We start from the raw sequence: 25932 nt of genomic DNA on the forward strand, positions 1-25932 counted from the left end.
ACTGCAGTCCTCATCCTCCACATTCAACAGCCGTTCTGCCAGTCACAGTCTTAAATGTCCCCAAAGTGCACACGTCGCTGGGTCACTCATCTTTTCAGTTCGCTGCAGCTAGTGACTGGAGCAAACTGCAAAAAAACACTCAAACTGAACAGTATTACCTCCATCTCTTCATTCAAAGACTCAATCATGGACAATCTTATTGACAGTTGTGGCTGCTTCGTGTGATGTATTGTATCTACCTTCTTGCCCTTAGTGCTGTTGTCTGTGCCCAATAAAGTTTGTACCATGTTTTATGCTTCCATGTTGTGTTGCTACCAAGTTGTCATGTGTTGCTACCATGCTGTGTTGTCGTGTTAGGTCTCTTTATATGTTGTCTCCCTTGTCCTGATGTGTGTTTTGTCCTAGATTTTTATTTCTAATCCCAGCCACCGTCCCCGCAGGAGGCCTTTTGGTAGGTCAACATTGTAAATAAGAATTTGTTCTTAACTGACATGCCTAGTTAAATAAAAGGTTAAAAAATATATTTTGTTTTTTATAGTGAAGGAAGCAGTAGCCGGTGGATGGTTAGGACAGGAGTACACTGTAGAGGAGTCACGGCATGACAAGAAAACCTACTGCCTGCCAGCATGAGCCCTTCAAGGTGCCATTACACAGTCAGAGCTCTGGCTGCTCTCCAGATAGAATTCCCAAGGACTACTGTTGAATTATCTCCAGAACATGGTCACTTCCTCTGCACTTTGACATTACTGGAAGGACCAGCTGTGCTTCGGCTGCCGTGTTCACACAACGGTGGGATGGGTAAACCATGAATGAATGGTTGGATAAATCACCACAAAGAATACATTCTAATATTTGATCTAGAAAAGGTGTTGCGTGTTATGCCTAAACTATGATCGTTAGGCTATGGTCATCATTTTAGAAGGTAAAGGATTCAGTCCTGTTTTTCCTATATATGTAAGGTGTTGGGCACTGAGCAAATATGGAAATATGTTTAGAAAATGTTTGAAATAACTAGTGTGGGCTTTGATTTACCAATAGCGAAAGCATTACCTTAATCTTTGCAAGTCTGACCAAGGATTCACATTTTCATCACTGTTTGAGCTGCAGGTAAAACAGACTGTGGGGATTTGTAAGAGACAACATGCAGGAAAACATGATTCAATGGAAAGGCCAGTCATCCCTGCCCCCTCATTTCAATGTACTATTCAGCCCCAGCTTCATCAGTATTAATAGTCTGATACCACTGTATTCAGACGTGATGCACTCTTTATGCCCGCCCTGCATTGACAGAAAATCCAAAAATCCTCTGTGTGTGTTTAATAAATCGCAGCAGTTAGGTGAGACGGATTAGTCTCAAGTCACCTAATGACTATATTATGAGCCGCAGCATTAAGAGGGATTAATGCTAATCTTGGCTGTTTCAGTTTACCCTGGGCTGGAGGGTGGGCGGGTCGAGAGGACAACGGACCCACCGTGCCCCAGCCAGTCAGCTCCTAAATACAGCAAAAGCATATTAATGAGCAGTTCCCTATGCTGCCTCTTGTTCTGCAGGGAGTGGACTAGCCAATACACCATCACTCGGCTAGTATACTGTTTAGCCAGTCTGTGGCACACACATGAATAACTAGTGCTGACAACTCCTCCTCGGCTAGCAGTAAACACTGTACAGCTGGAATAAACTCCCAAACAAACAGAGGTTGGAGACTGTACACACAGCTAAAAGCCTCTTCAGTCCATCTAGCCGTCAGATCTGCAGCCCATTGACAGAGCTGAGAGAATCCCTGAGCCCATTGCACAAGGTCAGCTCCTTCTGCTAACAGCACCATAAACAAGTCTACAGGGGGAATACAGATGAGGGATGAAGTGGGTCATATAACCAAACATTGAAATTAAGAAATTCAGATTCAAGTGTGTACTTACAACTTTTTTTTTTTACCGTGTTGACTTGGACCACTTCACTGTCACTAAGTCTAATATTATCCAGCGATATGACACAGAGAGTTTTTCCTTACACCTTAATATACATCCAACAAAGATTGTGCAAGTTTGAGATTTCATAACAAGATTTCATAAAATACATAGAGATTGAGTCTTGTCCAAAGTGTCACGTAGCCACCATGTGCAGCACTTCTCCTCTCCATGGCAACGCATGGTGACTTTAGACAACAGTGGCTTTGGGGCCGGGGAACATTTCTGTCCAGTGATGCCACATGGGCTCCATGGTGGGGAAACATTAAAGCCTATTGGGTTTATCCCCACTGGGGCTCTGAAATGCCCCGCTCAGAGTGGCTGGAGATGCCCTGGCTGGCTTATCAGACCAAGGCGACAACTGTCATAAATTACTCCCCAGTGGGTCCACATGTTTGCGATACTGTAACCAGCTTTGGGTAAATGCAGAGGCCAGGGGCTGGGCCAAGAGGGTACGCTATGTGTCCCGCCATCCCGCAACGAGGCTCTTGGCATGGCTTACGGCTCTATGCCTCTTCTCCTGTAGGGGGGTGTCAGCGGGATAGAGAAACGAACCCTCCAGTCTTCTCTACAGCTACCAGGAGATGCAATCCTTCAAGTTTCCCTCAGCATTTGTGCAGTGGGACTGAGGGGTTGAAGAGCAAAAAACAGAGCTACTCTATCGCAGTTCAGATGGCAGGCCCTTCTAGTGATGTATAAAGTGCACTTCCCTGAGGCTTGCTGTTTGTCATAAAACATCTCTCAGCACATAATTGACCCAAACCAGAGAGGCAAAGGGAAAAAAGGAATACAAACACAATTTACAAAAAGTGTTTGAGTTTAATACTGAGGCCGTTTGCCAGGAGTGCAGTAATTTTAAACCATGCCGCGTTAAGTGGCTCCTCCAAGATACTGTGGGGTACTGTTGGACAGCTGAGCAAATGGGATTGGATCCAGCAAGTGCATTATCTTTATGAATTCATGACAAAATTCTGGTCTGACAGCAGCGGCGGGCTAGGTGTTTGTAAACACTTGAGGCAGCTCTCACATGAGAAAGTCAAAGATCAAAAATGTAGATCTAAACGCAGGGCCACAGCACTTCCATCCATACGATTTGTGGCCTCTTCTCGTCTCACTTATCTTCCGCCTTGTCAGCCTCCGCGCGCTGCTTGAGTGGATGGTTCAATGCCATCTAGCCTTTTCATTCATTACAAGGCCCTTGCTTTCATCCACAACCCACCAGGCTCTGACTTGATCAGTATTTATTTAGAGAATCAAAACATTCAACATGGTAAAATGGAATCTACCAAGCTTTCTAGTTTATGTTCTGTTCTTTCTTTTCTCCATATGTTTTATACCACAAAATGCCTTGATCAGGAAAAAATGCTTTAGTCTAAAACAGACAGCTTTGGGTTGGTCCCTCCTAGGCAAGGGGAAAAGAGTGCCAATGGTCTATTTTTATTAACTTCAAAATAATGTGACACAAAAACAATAGAACAGGGTATTTAAAGTATGGTCTTGCCAGTTCAGTTGGTAACGTAGTACGACATCATTTGGATCACAGAGCAAACGCTGAGAATGTTGCTTACATTACAGGCTTTACAGGGATTAGCTCCAAACCACTAAATGGAGGTCCACACACTCTTTTACAATCTTCCACTTGTCCAACTGTAGAAATAAAGTGAGTATACCAGTACTTTCACATCAACATTTTCTGAACTAGGCTATATCAGGTTAAAAGTATTTAAAGCCCAACCAACATTTAACAAACTAACGGTCTGGGACAAAATAAAGCTAATTTTAAAAAGATTTGTGATACAAAATATAATATCTGGATTTCCTCCATTTGTTGTTTTTTTGCTATTCCAAACCCATGGCCGAAATTCTTGCCCATAAAGTGTGTTTCTGCAGCGCACTGCGTCTCCATCGGGCCCTGCTCGTTCTGCTCACGCAAGGCTGCGCCTATCCCATCCGACTGGCATCACTGCCATGGAATGCTGAAGTCCACATTTTTCCCATTCAGCAAGGAAAAACGGCCTTTCAAAACCAATCAGCTAGAAATGTTGCTTTGTTTTTATTTTCGACTGAACTTCCTGAAACCCATTATGGAGCTGTCAGGGATGTATACTTAGCTATGGCAACACAGGGCCTCCTCGCCCCCTTGCGCCACTGGTCATGTCACCTCTGATAAACAGAAAAACAATCGGCAATCCCTTTTGTCACCTTTAAAGAAAATGGCTGTGTGAGTGTGTGTGTGTGTGTGTGTGTGTGTGTGTGTGTGTGTGTGTGTCGAGCAGACAGAGGTGGGGCATCTCTCTGTGTACACAACTGCAATGGGTCGTTGGCTAAACGTGCCCTCTATACATCTCTACTCTCCTGCCCTGACAGCACCTGATACTACATTCGCCCAATGATAAAGGAACTGTTAACCTATAATTATGAAAGTATCTGTCACAATTTCAATGGCCCTAGAGATCCCGTTCAACTTGTCCTGTAATGGCTCGGCATACATGCGTGTTGAGAGATGGCTGAATCGGTTGGATTGTCTACTATACAGCTGTACATTAAGCTAGTGCCTCAAGAGTGAACAATAGAATAAATGTTTAACATAAAAATGGCCGACGTTAACACCGTACCCAAACCGGCTGCGCATGTGCGCCATCGTGCACAAATAGATTTTGTCCCCCCACACCAAACGCGATCATGACACGCAAGTTGAAATATCAAAACAAACTCTGAACCAATTATATTAATTTGGGAACAGGTCGAACAGCATTGAACATTTATGGCAATTTAGCTAGCGAGCTTGCAGTTGCTAGCTAATTTGTCCTGGGATCTAAACGTTGAGTTGTTATTTTACCTGAAATGCACAAGGTCCTCTACTCCGACAATTAATCCACACATAAAACGGCCAACCGAATCGTTTCTAGTCATCTCTCCTCCTTCCAGGCTTTTTCTTCTTTGGACTTTATGTGGCGATTGGCATCTAACTTTCATAGTTACCACGACAATCGACCGAACTCAGTTCCTTTCAATCCCCCACGTGGGTATAACCAATTAGATGGGACGTGGGTATCTGCTACTATAACCCAATGAGATGGGAGATGCAGGACTTGCACCGCGTTCAGCGTCACAAATAGAACTGACTTCTATTTTAGCGATTGGCAACGCAGACGCTCGTTGGCGCGCGCGAGAAGTGTGGGTGCAATAATTGAATAACATGTATGTTTACATTTATTTTGCAATGCTCACGCACGCGACGCGAGCGTTGTGGTCAGCATGTTATGCTGGTACAAATGCAGACACTGTTCTTGAACTACATCAATATAACACACCAGAGTAAAGACTTGAATTATGGATTAGTAAACCATATTGCAATATCACAAACATATGTATTTAGCCCAAAACCTGTAAAACTATTGATTGCCCTAGGCGCTTCATAAAACTCCATAAGGGAAATGGGCCAGACAACGTTACGTGTGATCGGAGTCTTGAGAAAGCAAACCCTAGATTTCAGGATTTTGCTTTCTTATCTGTACCATATAGGTCGGTTAAACTGCCAACCTTCACACTAATGCCATTATACCTACCAACAAAACATTAGTCACCATCTGTACTTATTTTTTCTAGACATTTCTTTTCCTTTGAAAGAGTGGAGGCAATGTCAGCGTGTGGCGCGTCCAAATAAAGAGCAAACCTAAAGTTCAGAGGAATCTGTGCTTTGAGCCTTGGATTAGTTTGATCAATACTCGTCTCAACAGTAACAGTGCTGCCCACTGGTTCACAAGTTCAGTTCCCCCCTGACCTCGGTGTCTGAGATACAGAGCAGCACCAACCCCCTTCTCTTCACACACACACACACCGCAAAAACAAGACGCAATACTACGCCGCAAGTGTTCCCAGGTCGTAAATTCAGGGACCACATTTCACCCCTCATAACCTGCTCCACTACTGCCAGTTTAGCATTTTTACTATTTAAAACCAACATGGGTTTATGTGCATAGCTGGAATGGCTGCAGTCTGCCCTGTGCGTACAAACCCTACTCTGACTGAAGAGAGGGGCTACAGAGTTGGAGCCACCACACCCCTCTCACACAGAGATTAGACTAAAACAGACAAATCTGGGTATATTTATCTCACACTGCTTTTCACTACATCAGTGGTCACCAACCTTGAGTCAAGATCACTTTGAGTAAAAATGCACGCAGAGAACTACCGTCCAGATTTTTTTTAAAGACGACTTAAACGTAAGCCTATGCAACATTAACAAATTAAAAACAGTCCTGTAGCAATGAGGTTTGTGCAGAAGGCTATAGGTCCAATATGTTATCACTGCATGCATTGGCTATGCTTGAATGTGAGCATAATATTATTACTACTACTACCACTACTGATGGCCTGCATCTGATGGTCAGTCTGAGGGGAGCTCTCCCTCCCTCTGCTGAGAAAAGGGGACAGTCTTCGGGCTGATGGCGAAACTCAAGTCGCACTGCATTATTTCTGCCTCATGCACCAATTCATATTACTCCCATGACCAGAAAACGTGAAATATTTCTCAATATTAAAAAAGACAATAATAACTTTGCAAGCTTATCAGAACACTTTGCTATACTCATTAATTGCAGCTGCAGTGCTGGTTGTAGCATGACGAAGTAGGGAGGACACATTTTATGGCTTATAAAAATGTGTTTAACAAAGTGTTGACAGTGCTGAATAACAACAAACATGAACTTTCTCAAAAACAGCAGCTCTTTGCTGTATTCGTTGAGCTTCTAGTCACGATTTTAAAATCTTACAGTATCAACTTTGCTGTGTGTTCGGCTCGAGGAAACTGTGTAGACATGGAGCTCTGAGCTATCTGATTGGCCAGCGGTAGGCCTATAGGTGCACTTGATTTGGTTTCTGGGACGGCCGGGTAGACTGAGTTCTACCTTCAGACACATTAAATGGTTCAAAATGGGAACACTTTGCAGTGCTAGGGCTGCTGAATCAAGTGCCCCTACTGCCAACAGCATATAATGTTTCTTTTAAATAAGGCTTTATCGTTTTTTACAGAAATGTTTGATGATCGACTAGGAATGGCGTGGAGATCAACCAATCGATCGTGATCGACCAGTTGTTGACCACTGAACTACATCAACACCTTGGAGTGTTTAAGAGGCTAAGACACACTGTACAATCTAAAACGATACAGCCACGATATTTTACATTCAATCGGGAAGTCCAGTTTCTAAAGAAAAACTCACCTCTAACTTTAAAATGTCTCAGAAACTTCAGTGTGTGTGTGTATATATAAATAAATGACCTAAAAAAAGTGACCGAAATAGCTAAAAAATCAAAAGCCATTTACGAGAGAGATGAGGGGTGGGGCAAAGGGGGGCGTCTGTAGGCAAGGTGAGACTTTATTCAATACATGAATTACCCAGGATCACCTTGTCCCTTGTGTCCATGTCACAGTCACATCCGTCAGCCAGAGGAGCGCCATGGCCATAACAATGGGAGCCAGAGGGAGGGGTAGACTGGCAGTATATCAGCAGTTCTATTTCGCTTTCAGACCAATCAACACCTCCTTGTTGTCTCAGATTGTTAGCATGTCTCATCGTCGGCTGCGTGGGCCGCCAGGCCCGGCCGGCTCCCTCCCCTGTCAGCAGGACGGCTTTTGTCAAAATGTGTAATCGTCAGTGCTGATCCCATTCTATTTTAGAAGGACGCGTCAACAGGTTTAAAACGCTCGCCGCATATGCCACCTTTATTCGATTCAATATTTATGAACCCTGAAACACTGGCAGTTGTTTAAATCACCCCACCCCAAGCCTGTTCCACCCCTCCTCGCCGCCATTCCCCCCCAGTCGTCCCGCGACAAGAAAGTTGACCCATGTCACCTTGACAGCACACACACCCTTCAAAACCCAGCTGCGGCCCAAAAATAGGCAGTCTTTTTTATTTTTTTATTTGGGGCGTCCACTTGGAAGCTATTGCCTTTTGCCAGTGCCTCTGTTCCATGCCGAAACAGGAGGGGGGGTTGACAACCCAATGGATGTACTCAAGAGTTTTGACAGGTGATTTCATTGAAGTGTAATCGAGTATCGGCTTGGCATGTTCAATGAACAAGGCAATGATCTTAGCCTCCCCCATCACACACAAGTTGCCATAACGTTGAAGACTCAACAGCAACATGCAGTCTCTCCTGGGAACTACATTAGGTTTTCCAAAAGCGTCAATACAGGAAGTTAAAATGTTCCTAGAATAAAACGTTCTTTAAAAATGGTACCTATAAATTAGTACAATATAATTCAGGGATTGGGAATGAGGGTGAACTTGATTTACAGTCTTATTTAGCAAGACTGAGAAAAAACTAAAAATGTGAATTCTATGTATCAATGTGTGTGCATGTATGTGTGAGAATCACAGTTGGAAGCTGAAGCACACAGCAATGCTTATCTAATTGGATATGTGTATTAGAATGTCCGTGGTCACAGGGCCATTATGGGGCATGAAATAACAAGCAGCTGTGTGTGGAGAGACTGAATGTGTGTGTGAGGGGGGTGTAGGTCTGCAGGGAGGTTTATTAACACAGTCCATCAAGGCAGTCTGGGATTCGCACTGGGACGCCCAAGGCTTAAGATGTGAGCGCCACACAAGCAAGACACTGCCTCCTCGCAATACTAATATCGGCCCTTATTTTCTACAACAATAAAATCCCATTCCACCAACCCCCCCAACACCCAATAGCAGGGCCGCTTCCACAGCTAGTCGAGTGTGCAGTTTGATTTCTCCAGCTTTGCTGTCCTACTAAGGAGATTATCCTGGCCACTGACAGTCAGTGGTCCACTGCTTTATTTCTGACTTTCCAAATGTACCCTTCCAGTAAACAACCTTGTGTCCACCGTTAACCAATTGAATGCAATATTTCAAACAAAGGTGTTCAGGGTTGAGACCCTATATTTGTCCATGCTATGACTGACAAAACAGGTTTTACAACCAGGCATACCCTACAGCAGACCGACTTACTCAGAATGAAGAGGAAAACACTAATAGGTACTATGATTTATGTACGGTCCACACAACAGAACCCCCTGACAAGACCAGCCAGAAGCTATAAGCTAAATGTAGAAGCTGTAAGCTAAATGAAACTAGCTAAAATATCTAGCCCACATAATCCACAGCATTTGCATGGGGTAAATATTCATCTAGAAGATTGAGGTGACGTACTATATAGACCTATCATATTAATCTATACATGAGAAAGTCTCAACACACTATGTGAACTAGACTAGCGCACAGATCCCGTTTGGCCAGGCACCCCTGAGATTTATTGGGATTGTGATGAGCCAGGGGTCATTCCAGCCGCCCAACAGAAATGCAAATAACATCACGCTGGAAAGTGACCTGCTATAGAATGACGAATTAAAAAGGTTAATAAATGCTGTCCGTGAGGCGCCAACAATACACAGGGCAGAAACCGCCGCCACACAAACACAATTCTGAGCCTCGTCTAAAACGGTGTCAGCCTTGTGTCGGACTATACATAGCGACACGCTCACTTACACATTGAAAGCGAACACTTGGCACCTCAAAAAATTGTCAATACCGGGTCATATTGTCAATCTGCAAAATGCTGTCCGCCCCATCAAAGTGTCACCACATGCGCTCCCGGGTTATTTTTAGAGCAGACCTCCAGTGTGGACGGGTGCAGGAGGCAGAGGTGTTGAAATGTCCCAAACCCCACCTTAATACCCCCTGCTTTAATAATGTTCTCAGCTCCCAGTGTGGCGTCATTAAAGCAACATTGAACTTAAAACCTATTACCTCCAGGCTGAACAAAGACAGGGGAGGTCCTGTTGGAGAACTACCCCACACCGAGCCAATTACCACTTCATAAGAATATGCTTAACAGAACATTAAAACCCAATCCAGGTAGCAGACTGGAAAACACTAAATCCTCGGCATTGGTTCACGGCTGACAAACACACATTAGGTAGGCCTAGACCTGAATTAAATTGATCGACTCTAGACTCCGTGGGCCACAGCTAAACCTAGAGGAATTAAGAGCACCCTATAGGTTAAACCTAGAGGAATTAAGAGCACCCTATAGGTTAAACCTAGAGGAATTAAGAGCACCCTATAGGTTAAACCTAGAGGAATTAAGAGGACCCTATAGGTTAAACCTAGAGGAATTAAGAGGACCCTATAGGTTAAACCTAGATGAATTAAGAGCACCCTATAGGTTAAACCTAGAGGAATTAAGAGCACCCTATAGGTTAAACCTAGAGGAATTAAGAGGACCCTATAGGTTAAACCTAGATGAATTAAGATCACCCTATAGATTAAACCTAGAGGAATTAAGAGGACCCTATAGGTTAAACCTAGATGAATTAAGATCACCCTATAGGTTAAACCTAGAGGAATTAAGAGGACCCTATAGGTTAAACCTAGAGAAATTAAGAGGACCCTATAGGTTTGCTTAGACATTAACTGTAGGCTAGACCCCATGACACTTAATGTTATCTTTACCTGAATATCTACTGCCATTATGTCATCTTATTTGTCCCTCTTAGGACATAATGCCTGAAGTGGTATCTTGGTGAAAATCTATTTCTAGCCAGAGCAATGTTTGTCTCAGGTCACCATTAATGCCGGTGGCAAAAAGTAACTAGCCAGCCATGTTTCCTTATCATAGACTGCACCTTTCAAAACAAAAGCTGTGCATCAAAGTACATTTCTTGCCTTTGCCCTTCAATGAGCTACATAAGATTGGATTACTCGCACCAAACAGGTTCTACGGTAAATTGGTAGTTATTGATCGATGTCGGCTATTCGATGACAAGAACATATTTGTTATTCACATCCTTAGTGAGTTATTTTGAAGCACAGAGAACTTGACATGACAAGTCAATGACAAGTGTTCTGATGCAAACTTTCAGGAAGCAATGCTCTACCAGAGAGGAAGAGGTGAAGCGAGAGGTTCCACTCTCACCAAAATCTGACAAAAATAAGCCCAAAGCGTTTCTATGGGCTTATTTTGGACTCAAGCTTGTCACCGGCCTTCCCGCCTTTGGGACAACGACATCCATTTTTAGGACGGAGACAAGCATCTCGTCATTATATACAGCTCTTCTCTTGCTTAACCTTGCTGGCAGAAGGCCAAACAAAGTACTCCTGTCTCCCTCTTTTTTGGGTCTGTTGTTTTGCTCCCGTCTTGCCCTCTGTTCCTGTCAGCACATCCGGATCCTTCACGCCACCCTCACCCATACACCCCAGCCGATGCGCACCCCCGTCCCAGGCCAATATGATTAATGGCCCTTTGGTGGGACTCTCCATCCACTCAGCACATTGTTGAGGCTCTGAAACAGGACAACAGTTGCCTAAGCCCTGCCTGTCAGTCCCCGGTTAGAGCACTGTTAACTGGCCAGATTTACAGCTACTAACCAGCACTAGGTGGCAGCCTGTCTATGGAGAGGACCCCGATTAATCATGGCCATTTGATGGGCGCTTTAACGACGATGGACCAAAAGGCCTAACGCACCCACAATGGACCACATCCCGACGAACACTGCTCTGCTGGTCATAGTCAGCTTGCTTACAGGGTCTAAACATAAAATGGCCCATATTACTTTTCTACTGTATTGAAGCCTCAAGGTTTCAACTTCCTATGACATATTGTGAAAGTTGTCCAACATTTTGCCATTCCTTTGGCTTCATAGTGAACCCGATAAACTTCCCCAAGCACCTAATAATGAAAGCTTGAGTACTGTTCCTAAAAAAGTTTAACCCTATGCCCATCCCACCTGGACTGGGGCATTAACCCTACGAGGGTGCTAAGCGTCCCACCTTTCCCATGGACGGGGATAGATGAAAGGTTGGGAGAAGTAGCGGACAGGACACCATCTCTCTGTAATGGAAACCAGGGTCTCAAGTTTTTGGCGCAATGGAAAGGAAGCCTCGCTCCTCAGGGGACAGCAGTTGTAAATTCCTCACAGGGTCAAACACTTGCTGTACTTCAGCTCTGGGCCCACACAATGTTTCCTTGTGACATTCACAGTCAAAGAGTAAAATGTTCCCCTTACCTTTAAGTCCCCGGTATAGCGCAAGGGTTAATGAGAATCCACATGCTCTCAAGGGATGGAGTAAGCAAATATAGGCCACTTTACAGAATTAATTTCAATAGCACACAACCGGTCTTTAAAATACCTACACTCAAGAAGACTAGTGGATTGGGTGTTATAAATAGGTAAAATATCAAACGTCAGGAAAATGACCAGGGTATTAATGGCTCTGACAACACTATCCTTAGTAATTATTGTCTTTTTGACTGAGCAATAAAAATAACTTCAAAGCTGGGACTGAGAATAAAACCCTCTCTCATTACAATCTCAGTGGTAAGCCCACAGCGTACTGGGGAAATGTAATGAAGTTCACACGGGCAATTCCACCAGGCAAAATGCTTTCATATGTAAACATATTTGCATAAGTGACTGAGCGATATGAATTACGGCTCTTCTTCTTACTTGGCATTTGCTAACTGCATTCTGGCGGTTCAATTGAGTATGATATATGTGCGGATATCAGGTGACGGAGGAGCGCAGAGGACCTAAAGGGCACAGTCGGTTCCCACGTGCACAGGCTACGGCCCTCAGAGGCCTGGCCACGGCTGCCTGAGCACAGCTGTGTGGCCAAGACGGCACACACGAACACACTTGACCTTGAACTGTGAGTGTGTGTTTGTTCCTACTTATTGATGGACGAGACTGTACAAAGAGTGTTTCCCTGTATGAATTTAACAGCGGTGCTAAATGAATAGGAAAATTAATTTATCGCTGGGCTGGGATAAAAAAAACACTTTCAGTAAACTTCCAATGAGTAACACAAGACAAAGTCTGTAGAAAAGATAATTGACCTAAATATTTTTCAATAATATAATCTTTGAGAACTAGCAAGCACCAAAACTGGAGAATGGAAAAATTCTAAGAACCATGACTTTAGGAGAATTTTTGGCATGGCTGGATTACTGACCGGTCACGCCGGCTACATGCCCACGGGCCCTGATTTGTTATAATGTTTGAGCATAAGAACACAGAATTGGCCATGTCAAAATGTGTAGAATTGCAGGAAATGTACTTTCACACTGCAACATTCTCTCAGCTCCATAGGAAAATGCATAAAATAAAAAGGAAATTAGCTGACAAACAGTACATTTTTCTCTCTACCGCCAATTCCGGACCAATTTAAGGTGCGCCTAAATCCCCACGCGCAACCCGTTGACACTGCTGCAACAACAACAAAAAACGAAGGGAAACACTGATTGAGGTACATGTGTGGGATCATATGCATTTCATGGATAAAGTAAAACACATACATGACTGTTAATCCTTCAATAATGAACTATAGGAATAAAATAGCCTTATAAAACAACTAACCTGCGGACCCGGATAGTAGCTTAAGACACTAAAAACATATTTTAAATAAATATCAGTATACACTTCAATTACCATTAAAAGGGATGAAATCATGAACATAATGTGTTTTAGACTAAAATAACAATTAAAATGTGCTCCCTTTCCTAATCTTACCACTCCTAGCAAAATTGTCTCTGCATTGTCCTTTGCTCATGGGACAGTGAGGTAATTACTGAAAAGGTCAGTATGCGAGTGATCAAATCATCGCTACGGCATTCACTCTACGCTTCCACTATCAACCACTGGTGCCTTTCTGGTGATTCCAGTCCATTAGAGGTGTGCCTGTGAATTTCGTTAGTGTTTGGAAAAAAGGGAAAGAGCTGTCAGTCAAAGGCCGGTCTGGCTTTGGATCTTGTGGGTGTTGAAATCTCTAAACCTGTATTTGTATGAATAAAAATGAGATTTAGACCGACTGCTTTCTCTGAAGACTTGTCAAAAATCTGACCTTCGCTGGAAAGGAAAAGGGAGATGAAGAAAAAAAGATTTAAAAGATTTAGAAAGCTGAGGCTGGGAATGACTTGTGCATAACAAAATCTAGAAAATAAGATAGACGAGGGGGAGAAGAAAACCGTGTGAATGAATGTGTTCACCCTGCTCTCTTCTTTCCTAGCGCTCAGAGGTATAGTCGACCACTGTACAACCAATATAAATCCACAGAATTATTCAACGGGGGATTGAGACGGATTTGTCTGTTTGATGTTAAACACGGATCCTTTATAGAACACTTCCCTGCCAATGTCACGGGAGAGATCCGATTCAATCTACACATCAAAACAATGCTTTTGCCTTTTTGGATGTTGTAAAACATGGCTTCAATTAGAAAATATGGACAGCTCATCTTAATAGGCATTACCAAATATGTCACAGTGCCAATTTGTCACTATTAGTTGCTTGTAAATCCAGTGTAGTGCCGGGATTACCCAACACAAGTCCTCATGGTTATCCTTGTCATCACTGGTCCACTTACTTACCCAGAAGTTCAATGATTAGTGGACAGCACTGGCAAACAAACCATAGCTACATCTCATAGGCGTTAAGGCAGACAAGAGCCCAAACCAGGCTTGGAGTGAATATAGAACATTCCAATTTAACATGTAAATATGATCTACAATGACCGCTGGAGACTATTATGTCATACCCAAAACAGTCAATGACAACACAAAATGGTATTTTGTTGCGGTACAGACAGTTGACTGAATCCGCTGGCTTTACACACATACATATATTATACACACACACACATACATACATACATATAAAATGAATGACAATTTTATTTTTTATTTTATTTTTTTATCCCATTTTCTCCCCCCTTTTTGTGGTATCCAATCGCTAGTAATTACTATCTTGTCTCATCGCTACAACTCCCGTACGGGCTCGGGAGAGACGAAGGTCGAAAGCCATGCGTCCTCCGAAGCACAACCCAACCAAGCCGCACTGCTTCTTAACACAGCGCGCCTCCAACCCGGAAGCCAGCCGCACCAATGTGTCGGAGGAAACACCGTGTACCTGGCCCCCTTGGTTAGCGCGCACTGCGCCCGGCCCGCCACAGGAGTCGCTGGAGCGCGATGAGACAAGGATATCCCTACCGGCCAAACCCTCCCTAACCCGGACGACGCTAGCCCAATTGTGCGTCGCCCCACGGACCTCCCGGTCGCGGCCAGCTGCGACAGAGCCTGGGTGCGAACCCAGAGACTCTGGTGGCGCAGTTAGCACTGCGACGCAGTGCCCTAGACCACTGCGCCACCCGGGAGGCCCTTGAATGACATTTTGAATAGTAAGCAGGGAAAGTTTGGCTAAATAAAGACTCCTTATTGAGATACTCAAGTACAAATAATTCCCCTCCTCGAAACTGTAGATTCAGCAAGTCATGCTCTGTTTCATTCATGTTTAGAAGACATATCCTATGAGACAAAGGGTGAAAGTCTACCCTTTCATTGTTTGCAAACAAGCAGTTCAAGTCTAAAGACGCAGATGCAGATCCTAAATCTGTGGAAAGCACTAAATTATATGGGTTGAATGAGCTTAGTGATGGAAGATTAAGCATTTGGAACAATCCAAAACATCCCATCCAAAGAGGAGATATTGGGCCTACCTCCCCTAGGGAAGAGAGGGGTGGTGTGAGAAGGTGGGGTGATGTGGGGTGGAGGCATGGCAAATGCTTCACCACTGGCCCAGGCTCCATAACTGTGTTCTCTTTGTTTGAAATAAAGAGAAACCCTCCTTCCAGAAGTTGTAGGAAACTTTTTTTTCTTCCAGAAAGAGAGACAACACTTCCTTTCCCAGAACAATTTATCTCTCTGCTTGACAAGACTCCCTGCTATATTTACCCAACTAAAATTGCAGATGATATACTTCCAGCTGCACTGTGCCATGGCACATGGCCCTGCCAATCACGCTGGCAGAACAGAGGAAGGAGAACAGAACCTTTAACGGGGAGAAAGTGGCTGAGAAACCTTTCGGGACTAATCCACATTTCCTTCGCTGGTTGCTTTTGTTGTTAGAGGAGCTAAGATACACAGTGTGAATGGAATTACTGGGCTTTCATTAAGCAGACAGCTGGACCACTGCAGCCTCAGAGCACCACTACACAGCCCACCCAGAAGAATTCACACAGAAACAAAAACACATTGATCAGTCAGTCAAACACAGAGTTGGGCTTTGGTCCGGTTATTTGATGTGCTTTTCAGGCTTTCATCTCGCACTAGGACAGGTGCATACCGTGTAAGCGAGCCAAATACGCACGAGATTGAGGGTTAAGGAGGCAATAACATCTCTTAACCCCCCTACTGTTTGTCCATTGGAAATGTCATATCAAACCACATTAGAACCACAAAACAAGATGGAAAAACAAATGCTGTACAATTAAGTCAGTCTGCTCAAACACAAACGGAAGTCACAACAGGGGATAACAAAAAAATATTCAACCATTACAATAATATTCCAGCATTGTCAGAAGTTTCCCAACATTTTTTAAAGAATGGCAACTTGGGCTGAACTTAAACTGTAAACTAATCTAACTGGCAACCAAGAGACTACAGCAGCTACCTCTGACGAATCAAAGTAGCTGAACATAATATAACAACACTTGCCAATGCTAGCTGTGGAACACTAACAAGGCCTTTGGTGTTCTTGGGGGGGGGGGGGGAAGCGTGGCGGATTCCTCCCAGGCCTCTGTCGCAGCCGTGCCTGTCCATCTCGAGGCAGTGGCATTCCCTTGAGGAAGCGCTATGCCTGGAGGGGGCTGAGACCGTGGCCGCAGGCTCCATGTGTTCTGTCTCTCCACTAGCTGCTACTGCTGCTGCTGCGGCTGGGGCTATGGAGCTGCCAGAACTCCCATTGCAAAGGCATGACGACACAAAGGCTTGACCGCAGAGTTGGCTCACCGGAGACCATCAGCTAGCACCACTCCATTAAATCCACACAACACAGCCACTCCAAATGATCAATCATTACAGATGTTGATAGAGGGACAGAATGGGTGTCAGGGGTTCTAATGGGGTTGTTGCATGTGAACCCTATATGGCTCTAGAGATACCAGTTTTATAGAGATGCCGTAGACTAGTTACCATAAACGTTTGAATAACTTGAAAGCAACTTGCCATCGCATACTCTACTGACCGACTGATCAGTAGAGTAGGGAAAACCACATCCCTGGTGGAAACAAGTGAACTCAGGAGAGCCAAAATCTGTATGTCTAGCATTTCCAAACTATAGCCCCAAGATGAGGAATATGAGCCAAGCCATACATGCACCACTCACAGTCTAAGCTGATTGCTTGAACACATAGCCACATAGCCATATCTATGAGAAGGGCAATACAAACACACCTGTGAAGATACAATCTCTTGTAGACCATCTAGAATGGCACATCGAAAAGATGACTTCATACAACATTTTGCATCCTTCTCCCAACATATTTGTAAAACAAATATAAAAATTATAATATGTTCCTACTCAACTTACCTGGAAAATAAGGATTCAAAACTCACTTGCTTTTTTGATAAATCAGCAGATCAACACTTGAATTTGATGTGAATTTACACTACAATAACTTAGTAGGCAAAATAAGTGAAATGTAAAGATTCTGACCAGAAAACAAATCGGATGAAGTTAGCATACAGTAAATCTGCTATGAAACCACACACTGCCTTCAGAAAGTATTCACAGCCCTCGACTTGTTCCACATTTTGTTGTTACAAAATTGTTGTTAATTGATTACATTTAGATTGTGTCACTGACCTACACACAATACCCTAATAATGTCAAAGTGGAATTATGTTTTTACATTTTCTTTTAAGTTCATAAAAAATGAAAAGCTGAAATTTCCATGCCCTCCGTATTTAATTTTTATGGCAAGCCTATATAAGTTCAGTTGTAAAAATGTGCTTAACAAGTCACATAAGTTACATGGACTCACTTTTGCAATAGTGTTTAACATTCAACATTTTGAATTACTACCTCATCTATGTACCCCACACATACAGATAATTGTACGGTCTCTCAGTCAAACAGTGAATTTCAAACACAGATTCAACCACAAAGACCAAGGAGGTTTTCTAAAGCCTCGCAAAGGGCACCTATAGGTAGATGGGTAAAAAAAGAAGCAGACATTGAATGTCAGTTTGAGCATGGTGAAGTTATTACACTTTGGATGGTGTATCAATACACCCAGTCACTACAAAGATACAGGCGTCCGGAGTCCTTCCCAACTCAGTACCGGAGAGGAAGGAAACAGCTCAGGGATTTCACCATGAGGCCAATGATGACTTTAAAACTGTTGCAGAGTTTAATGGCTGTGATAAGAGAAAACTGAGGATGGATCAACACCATTATAGTTACTCCACAATACTAACCTAATTGACAAAGTGAAAAGAAGGAAGCCTGTACAGAATTAAACTCCAAAACATGCACCCTGTTTGTAATAAGGCACTAAAGTAAAACTGCATAAAATGTGTCAAAGAAAATAACTTTGTGTCCTGAATACAAAGCTTTATGTTTGGGGCAAATCCAACAACACAAACTGTGTACCACTCTTCATATTTTCAAGGATGGTGGTGGCTGCATCATGTTATGGGTATGCTTGTCATCTGCAAGGACGTTTTTTTTTCAGGAAACAGAATATAGCCAAGCCCAGGCAAAATCCTAGAGGAAAGGTGAATTTGTCAAGTTTTCAACAGGAAAATAACCTAAAACACAAGACCAAAAATACACTGGAGATGCTTACCAAGACGAAATTGAAATGCTCCTGAGTGGCCTAGTCACAGTTTTGACTTAAATCAGCTTGAAAATCTATGTCAAGCCTTGAAAATGGCTAGCAATGATCAACAGCAAAATAATAATGTGAAAATATTGTACAATTCAGGTGTGCAAAGCTCTTAGAGACTTACCCAGAAAGACTCACAGCTGTAATCACTGCCAAAGGTGATTCTAACATGTATTGACTCAGGGGTGTGAATACTTATGTAAATTAAATATTTTATTTGCAACAAAATTGCACACAAAAAACATAAACATGTTTTCACTTTGCCATTATGGGGTATTGTGTGTAGATGGGTGAGAAAAACTATTTAACCAATTTTGAAATCAGGCTTTAACAATAACATGTGGAATAAGTCAAGGGGTATGAATACTTTCTGAAGCCACTGTATGGCACTGTAGGAGACTAGGTAGACTAACCAACCTAGTGTATGTGAAACAACTAAACCTCTTTTGCTCAGCAAACTATATGAAATTTTAAATTGTCATATGCATCATGTTGGCAACCATTCTGCAAAGAATGCAAAGTGACATCATGGAACGTGTTGCCAACATGGAGGATAGTTTCGCAAACTCAGTAGGCCTATAAAAGGTTTATTCCACCAGCATAGTATAGATCAAGACGGGCAGGATTCGATGGCACAGATACGTGCACTGCGGAGGATGCCTCAAGAAAATGTCCACGTCGAATGGACACCTACGGGAAAGCACAAGCGAGGCAGGCCATATAGAATGTGGCGATGGACAGGGGTGGCTGAACTGGAAGAGATGAGTCTCATGGGACAGGGCACAAACTGTGGCCCAAGAGACTCCAGTGGAATATTGTTGCAGAATTATGTCCACCCCGGAATAAGAGGACTAAGTAAGTATAAAAGAATAGGACATTCTTATGTCTGAGTACAAGGAGAATATTGCCCTGCAGAGGAAATATAGTTGATAGAAGTAGTACATATTAAGAACAAAGTATTGTCACAACCAAAACCGATCAAGGAATTCTTGACAAGAATATTAAGACATGCAGGGAAATCAAATATAGTATTTTATATTTTTTATACTGAATTGCATGTTGCTAGAAGAGCTCCGAGGTAACAGTGTCTTGTGAAGCGTTGTGCATCGCCTCATAGTTGCACACATCTTCCAGTCTTTGTGCAGAGTAGAACACTTGCACAACTTAGCTTAACATTTACCTTCGCCGCCTCGTTCATAATGAGGAATTTGGATAAAAGATTAGCAAACAGTGATATCGTTTCAATGGGACTTCTTAAAATTATTAAGCTGAGTAGTCCCCCCAGTAAGACATTGGGAGAGATAATATTGACAAACGTGAAAGGCCAGCCTATTTCTCTGTGGAAATCTGCTGCACACCTGATTAAATATGCTCTTACTCTTCAGGCTGGAGAAGGTACTTTGTGATAACAATCTGAATGTGTTTAGCCCCAAGGTCCCAACTGGCTGAGGTTTATCCATGTAACGTATTGGCGAAGGGAAAATTGAAAATTAAAATTTGGATTTTGTTTTAAGCTTGTCCGCTTCCATGGACAATGACAATTATCGTCATTCTCGTATATTGAATAATTATTATAAACTTTCACGTGTTATCATATCCTCTGTATCTCTGTATAATATGCTGTTAGGGAGGAAATGGTGACCTCATGGGTCAACTATACAGAGAAGAGGGCTAGTCAGGAATTAGTAAAAGGAGACTTCACTACAGGCCTATGGCATGACAATTTCCCCAAAATTCAACAACACTTATGTGATGTGTTGTGCTTGTCATTATGACGTAATTACCTTTTATATTGTTGAGAGTCTCCTTCAGATGGCTGAAGCTGTGAAGCAATGGATCTTGTTCTTCATCCTGTACAAAGGTGAAACAATAAACAATATTGGCATCAACTAAAATTAATGAGAGGACTTTGAACCTCAAAAGTGAAACTATTCAAATGCTGCAGATTTGACCAAATGAACACACTGCCTACAATTTTAATACAATGGCTGTCTTCTACTCAGAGTATGTTCATATGTAGAGCTACGGTATAGTTTTTTTATGAAGATTAGGCCTGAACACTACACAAACACATCCATGACAGCATTATGAAAACACAATTTTCCCCCCATCTATCTTTCTTCCTTTTGTACCAAGTCTGTCACATTACTTCCTGGAGCAGGTAATTCTACAATTAAAACTAAACTGTTGTCTTATGTCAAACTAAGCCTAGATTGGTAAATAGCATTGTGTTACTCCATTTGTCTTCACCAAGACAAATTAACTTACCAAAGGAGTGTGGGTATTCCACCTTGAATTCCTCTTGATGGCACTTACAACAGTAATAATCTCCCCTTGGACAATGTATATATTCTTGTCGACCATCCTGATATCTGAGAAGACAAACTATAAATTATATCAATTTGCAGTAGGCCTACTTCTTACTCTAAAGCAATAAAATGAATTAATGTAAAATAGCTCGGTAGTCAAAGACCAGCCAGTCAACGCAACTGTCTACACTGAACTATTTGATCCTACAGCTAAATCAGCATAAAGTAGAGGGTATCTCTGGACACCACCTCAAGACAAAAATTGGGCAAGCAGAACATTATCAGATTGACGTATGTTAATATTTGAGTAGCAGTGTCCCCATGTACCTCAAAATGGTTGGATTAACCTTTAAGCCGGCCAGAGAAAGGTACTGTAGAAAAATAATACCCTGTCTTTGCAGGGAGATGTTATTGGTACAGGGTGGTGGGAGTGCTGAAATGCAAGCTTTGAATGATAGACTTAAGCCTTGTTCACACTGCAGGCCTTAATGCTCAAATCAGTTATTTTTCAAATCGGTTTTGGAATACTGACTGTCCAAAACAGCAAGTTACAAGTGACCACATCCGATGCGTGTGTTCTGACAGCAGTCATTTGACATGGCTACGCTAGTTGTCATAGTAACGACTGGTGTGCGAGCAGTGGTGTAGGCTGATTGGTGGTGTTGCTCGTGCTTCCTATCACTCAGAAGTTCTATAGCAAGCTAAGCTGAGAACAATGCCTGCCATGGACGTTTCCCAGATGCTTTCAATGTTCAAAATTATAGGTTTAAGAAAATGTTTAATAAAGCCTCAAAGGATAAAATGACCCAACTTTCAAAATTAGTCCTTTTTGGCTAGCTAGGTATAGCTGTTTAGAGTTCTAACACATTCACTCATTTGTTTGTAAACAATTAACAAGCTAGTTAGCTACTACATGTCCTTGTCAAACTGTCAGAGTAGCTCGTAAGCAACACGATATGCCAAATAACAGTTTAAAACCACTTGAGGGCAAATACATTAGATTTGACCATTCAGACAAATCGCATGGCCAGGAATCAGATTTGCATGTGGTTCCGATTCCATGTGCTTTTTGGCTGTTCAGGCTGAAAAAAAGGGCTTTATAAATACATTTGATTGATTAAAGGCCAAGCTAAAAAGGCTGGTTGCCAAATGGCATTAAGACCTCAAGCAGTTTCACATTACAATGTAAAGTTTCATATAACAAACAGATACTGTTTCAATAAACAATGATGAATTATCAAAAGTTTTTTCTGCTAGAATTTAATAAATGAACAGTAGCTTTGCTCTCAACTTCCGAATGCTATGCCCCTTGATTTCGCATAGTTTCATCTCTAAGTAGCCTAATTCCTAAAAAGCAGCCCTGCTTGAAACTGGTACTACCACATTTACTGTCTCTGTAGTCCTGGCAAACTGCACAGCGCTTCATAATTTCGGTAAACTTAAGCGGTGGCTCTCCCATAGACACCAATGCAATAGCAGCTGGGTCTGGTCTACTTGTATATGAACCAGGAAAAATTAGCCAGTGAGATGTCTCGCTTCCTCTTCCGTCTCTGCTGGAGTGACAATATAAAGTAATTGTGAGCAACGCACTAGTACCAGAGGTTCTGTTTTGATGGGACAGGAAGTGTAGTTTCATGAAACACCAGGCACAAACTCAGCCAAACAAATGCACAGGAATAAAATGGAGAGGCGTATCGATTGAAAGGAAAACAATTCAATCAAACAAACAAAACCAGAAGTGAGGACGTGACGGTTGAAAATGACCAATCAAATGAACGCAATTTAAAAGCTCTGCCATACCACTTCCTTGGGGGTGTTTTATACTGACGGTCATTTTAAACCATGAACAACTCCTGGAATTTTTACTTGTCGCACCAAGCCATGGAAATGGTTATGGATAACTTTATAAACGGTACTCGGAGTCCACAATACTCTACACCCCAAGGACACAACCTTCCGGATGCGATTCCGCAATAAGGTAAGAAGCAGTCTTATTATTTGTCAACAACGCAATCTAGCTAGATCACTAAGTTAAATTACTACAGCCAATAACTAATGTTACTAGCTAGTTAAACTTTGTAGTTAACAGGATCATGTTACATGGATTTTAGTTATAAGAGTAAGAAATTGTATGTTGTTGTTTTGACTAAAAACAAGCTAGCTAATTTTTATTTGTATATGTTTTAGAGGGTAATGTTAGCTGGAAAGCAAAGTAAGCTAGCTAGCTACCAAAACATAGTTGGCTACCCAACAGATAGCTAGCTAACTATGCCTAGTAAAATACAGCAAAGGAGACAAGCGGCTATTGACAGTTAATTTTTCTCATTAGCTCATGGGACCCTCGGGCCTGCCAGGAATCTCTTCGTGCGAGGGAACGACGCATCACCAAACGAGGGCATGGATTTCTAACAACTCATAGCCAGGCTGAATCCGATGCCGGACTACAACACAGTGGTTGATATGAACGAAAGGCTAACAAGTAGCTCAACTATTCCAACAGCAGCAGCTACAGCAGAGCTCTTCTCCAGTGACTGCACCAGGACAGGCATTTGTCGGGCAAGATGGAATGAGTTTTAAGTTAGTTAATTGTTTACTTCTACAACTTGCACATTAGTGGTAGCTAATGTTGAATATTTGAATCCTGTACATTTGCTAATGATGGTATTTTCTGTTTTAATAGCTGACAGTAAGGGATCTACACATTATGCTGGCAAGAACAAATATATGCCGCAATAAAAGTGAGGAAAAATGTGTTTTTGACAAAAAAAGTTTCCAAGCAATGCAGGGTAGGTTGTTGTATGATGGCTGTCTTAGCATTCTCAAATATGTTACTTTAAATAGTGGTATAAACTGCATAAACTTAAATTCATGTCTCAGGAAAAAGTCCTCACAACACCTGTGTATTGTCTGTTGGTCAACCAGCTGAGATTAAGGTAGACAGATGGAGAGTGGAGCATTGCAGAGTTTGAAGGTGAGGAGTCTCAGAAAGACATGGACTGCCTAACAGAGTTCTACATCTTACATTTTCAAGAATTTTGATACATATAATCATTGCTAATACACCACACTGACTGAATTAGCATCCATTAGTGTGTGTGTGTGTGTGTGTGTGACGGTCAGGATAACTACATGGTATGTCTAGGGCTGGACATATTGGCAGTCAGGATCTCTAGTCCCCACCGAGTGTTGTTAACGCCCCAAGGCTCCCCTTATCTAACAGTCCGTGGAGAAACCATCTTGAGTGTTCAGAGATAAAACACCTAACTTCTTCTTACTGGTATGGAAGTAGCTAGAGTCTTCGGTCTTCTTCTCAACTGAAACTAGTTATCTACTTGAAAATCCCCATGTTTTAGACTCGTTTATCAGTAATATCCGCGCGACTGGCTACCTGTCATTTTGACAACTACGCTACTGTGTCAACTGTGGACGGATTGATAACCTAACAGTAGCATCACTAGCAAGCTAGCTACTCACCTAGCCTTGTAATTTACAGGCCTGGCATAGATACGATGATTAGGCTAGCCCAGCTAGTTAGCTGGCTGAGAAGTAATAAAGGCTTGCTTACATGTTGGGATTATCTTCATTTTAAACATGAGTTGCTGATTTACAACAGAATATTCCTAATGCTGCAGTGAATTTAGTTTTGATCACCAATCATGTGATGGGTGATACAAGTTAGCTAGATAGTTAAGTAGCTAACTAACTAGGGTAATTGGCTTGATACCAATGTTCCAATCTAGCTAGCTAGCTAAATAACTAACCAGCTAACGTTACATAGACAAGTGGCTTGGGAAATTATTGTATACCACTATCGATATGCTTTATCTATTTTCACGACCAAAGATTAAACATTAACTTGGTGAGACAACTAGCTAGCTAACGTTAGCTATCAAGTTACGTAGCTAGCTAGGCTCAGTCAAATTGGACAGGTCGGCTAGCTAGTTTTGCCGTAGTTTACATTGTTGACGACACACAGTCGGGGTGAAACAATGACTGTGTGAAGTTAGCTTTTACTGGATTTATAACTCATCAACTAGCAAACTAACATTGCGCAAAAATGTGTAGTCCAAACTGAACTGTGAAAATAGCCTACCTGTATGGTTGCAGTTCCAAGATGGAGTCCTGTACAATTTCAACTGATGATAGCTAACTTAGTTAGCTAGCAAGCTAACTGGCCAACAGTGATGACCAAAAATCAATTACAACATATAGGACAATTCAAATATTTTGACATCCCAGTACGTGAGTCATATTAAAACCCACAACTATTGATTCATTCGGTAATTTGTTCCTAATATGGACAAATGTAACACATAAACCGGCTGTCAATCTGTTCTTGGTAAACACACTGACGTGGAAAACCTGGGTCTTCACAACCGAACATGCTGCACTGGGATGGTTTGACAACTCTAAGCCAATCGCATGTTATGTTTGACAGCTCTCTAGGCCGACGAAATATAATTCTTATTGGAAAAAATACCTTGAATCACTAGAAGACGGAAGTTTTTTAAAACATTTATTATAACTAGCTACATAAACTTCTGTTGACTTATCCATAAACGAATGTATCCAACTACTCTAGCTACATGAAATCAAGGAATCTAAATGGGCGGGACTAACCGTAAGCAAGGTTGATTGAGTGTTCGTGATGACGAAAGCATTATGGTCAGCATCCTTGGAAATGCCAAAGACTGCAGCACAAGGCTACATTTTTGTAATCTGGTGTAAACAACAACACAAGCTGTCATTGCAGTCCATGTTCCCAATACTTATATGGTTGGTTCATCTGTTGATACACATGTATGAAGGTTTTGGTTGATTGATTCTGTTGGTGGCCCAGTATGATGAAATGATCATACAAAATTATTTCTGGAGCCAATGTTTCCTTATGCATTTATGGCTGTGCTATTCTTTAGCATTAGAAAATGTAGGCACTAAAGTTATTCCATAAGGA

General features: G+C 42.2%; 1 protein-coding gene across 7 annotated transcripts in view; it reads right to left on the reverse strand.

Annotated features, from left to right (window-relative positions):
* LOC139562505 (Golgi-specific brefeldin A-resistance guanine nucleotide exchange factor 1-like) overlaps positions 1-25374 on the reverse strand; it is a 76704-nt gene extending 51330 nt beyond the window's left edge. For 4 of the 7 annotated variants that reach the window (XM_071380250.1, XM_071380248.1, XM_071380249.1 and 1 more), the window contains exons 1-3: positions 25072-25374; positions 20938-21041; positions 20454-20520 (exon numbers count right to left, since the gene is read on the reverse strand). In XM_071380250.1, the coding sequence (XP_071236351.1) occupies positions 20454-20520; positions 20938-21033 (163 nt within the window). In that variant the 5' untranslated portion in view covers positions 21034-21041; positions 25072-25374. Of the gene's footprint in view, positions 1-20453; positions 20521-20937; positions 21055-25071 lie in introns of all 7 variants that reach the window. The other 3 variants (XM_071380252.1, XM_071380251.1, XM_071380247.1) reach the window with 2 other exon arrangements.
* Between the last annotated feature and the right edge of the window lie 558 nt (positions 25375-25932).

The sequence above is a fragment of the Salvelinus alpinus genome, chromosome 32, assembly GCF_045679555.1.
Source record: "Salvelinus alpinus chromosome 32, SLU_Salpinus.1, whole genome shotgun sequence".
NCBI classification, from domain to species: Eukaryota; Metazoa; Chordata; class Actinopteri; order Salmoniformes; family Salmonidae; genus Salvelinus; species Salvelinus alpinus.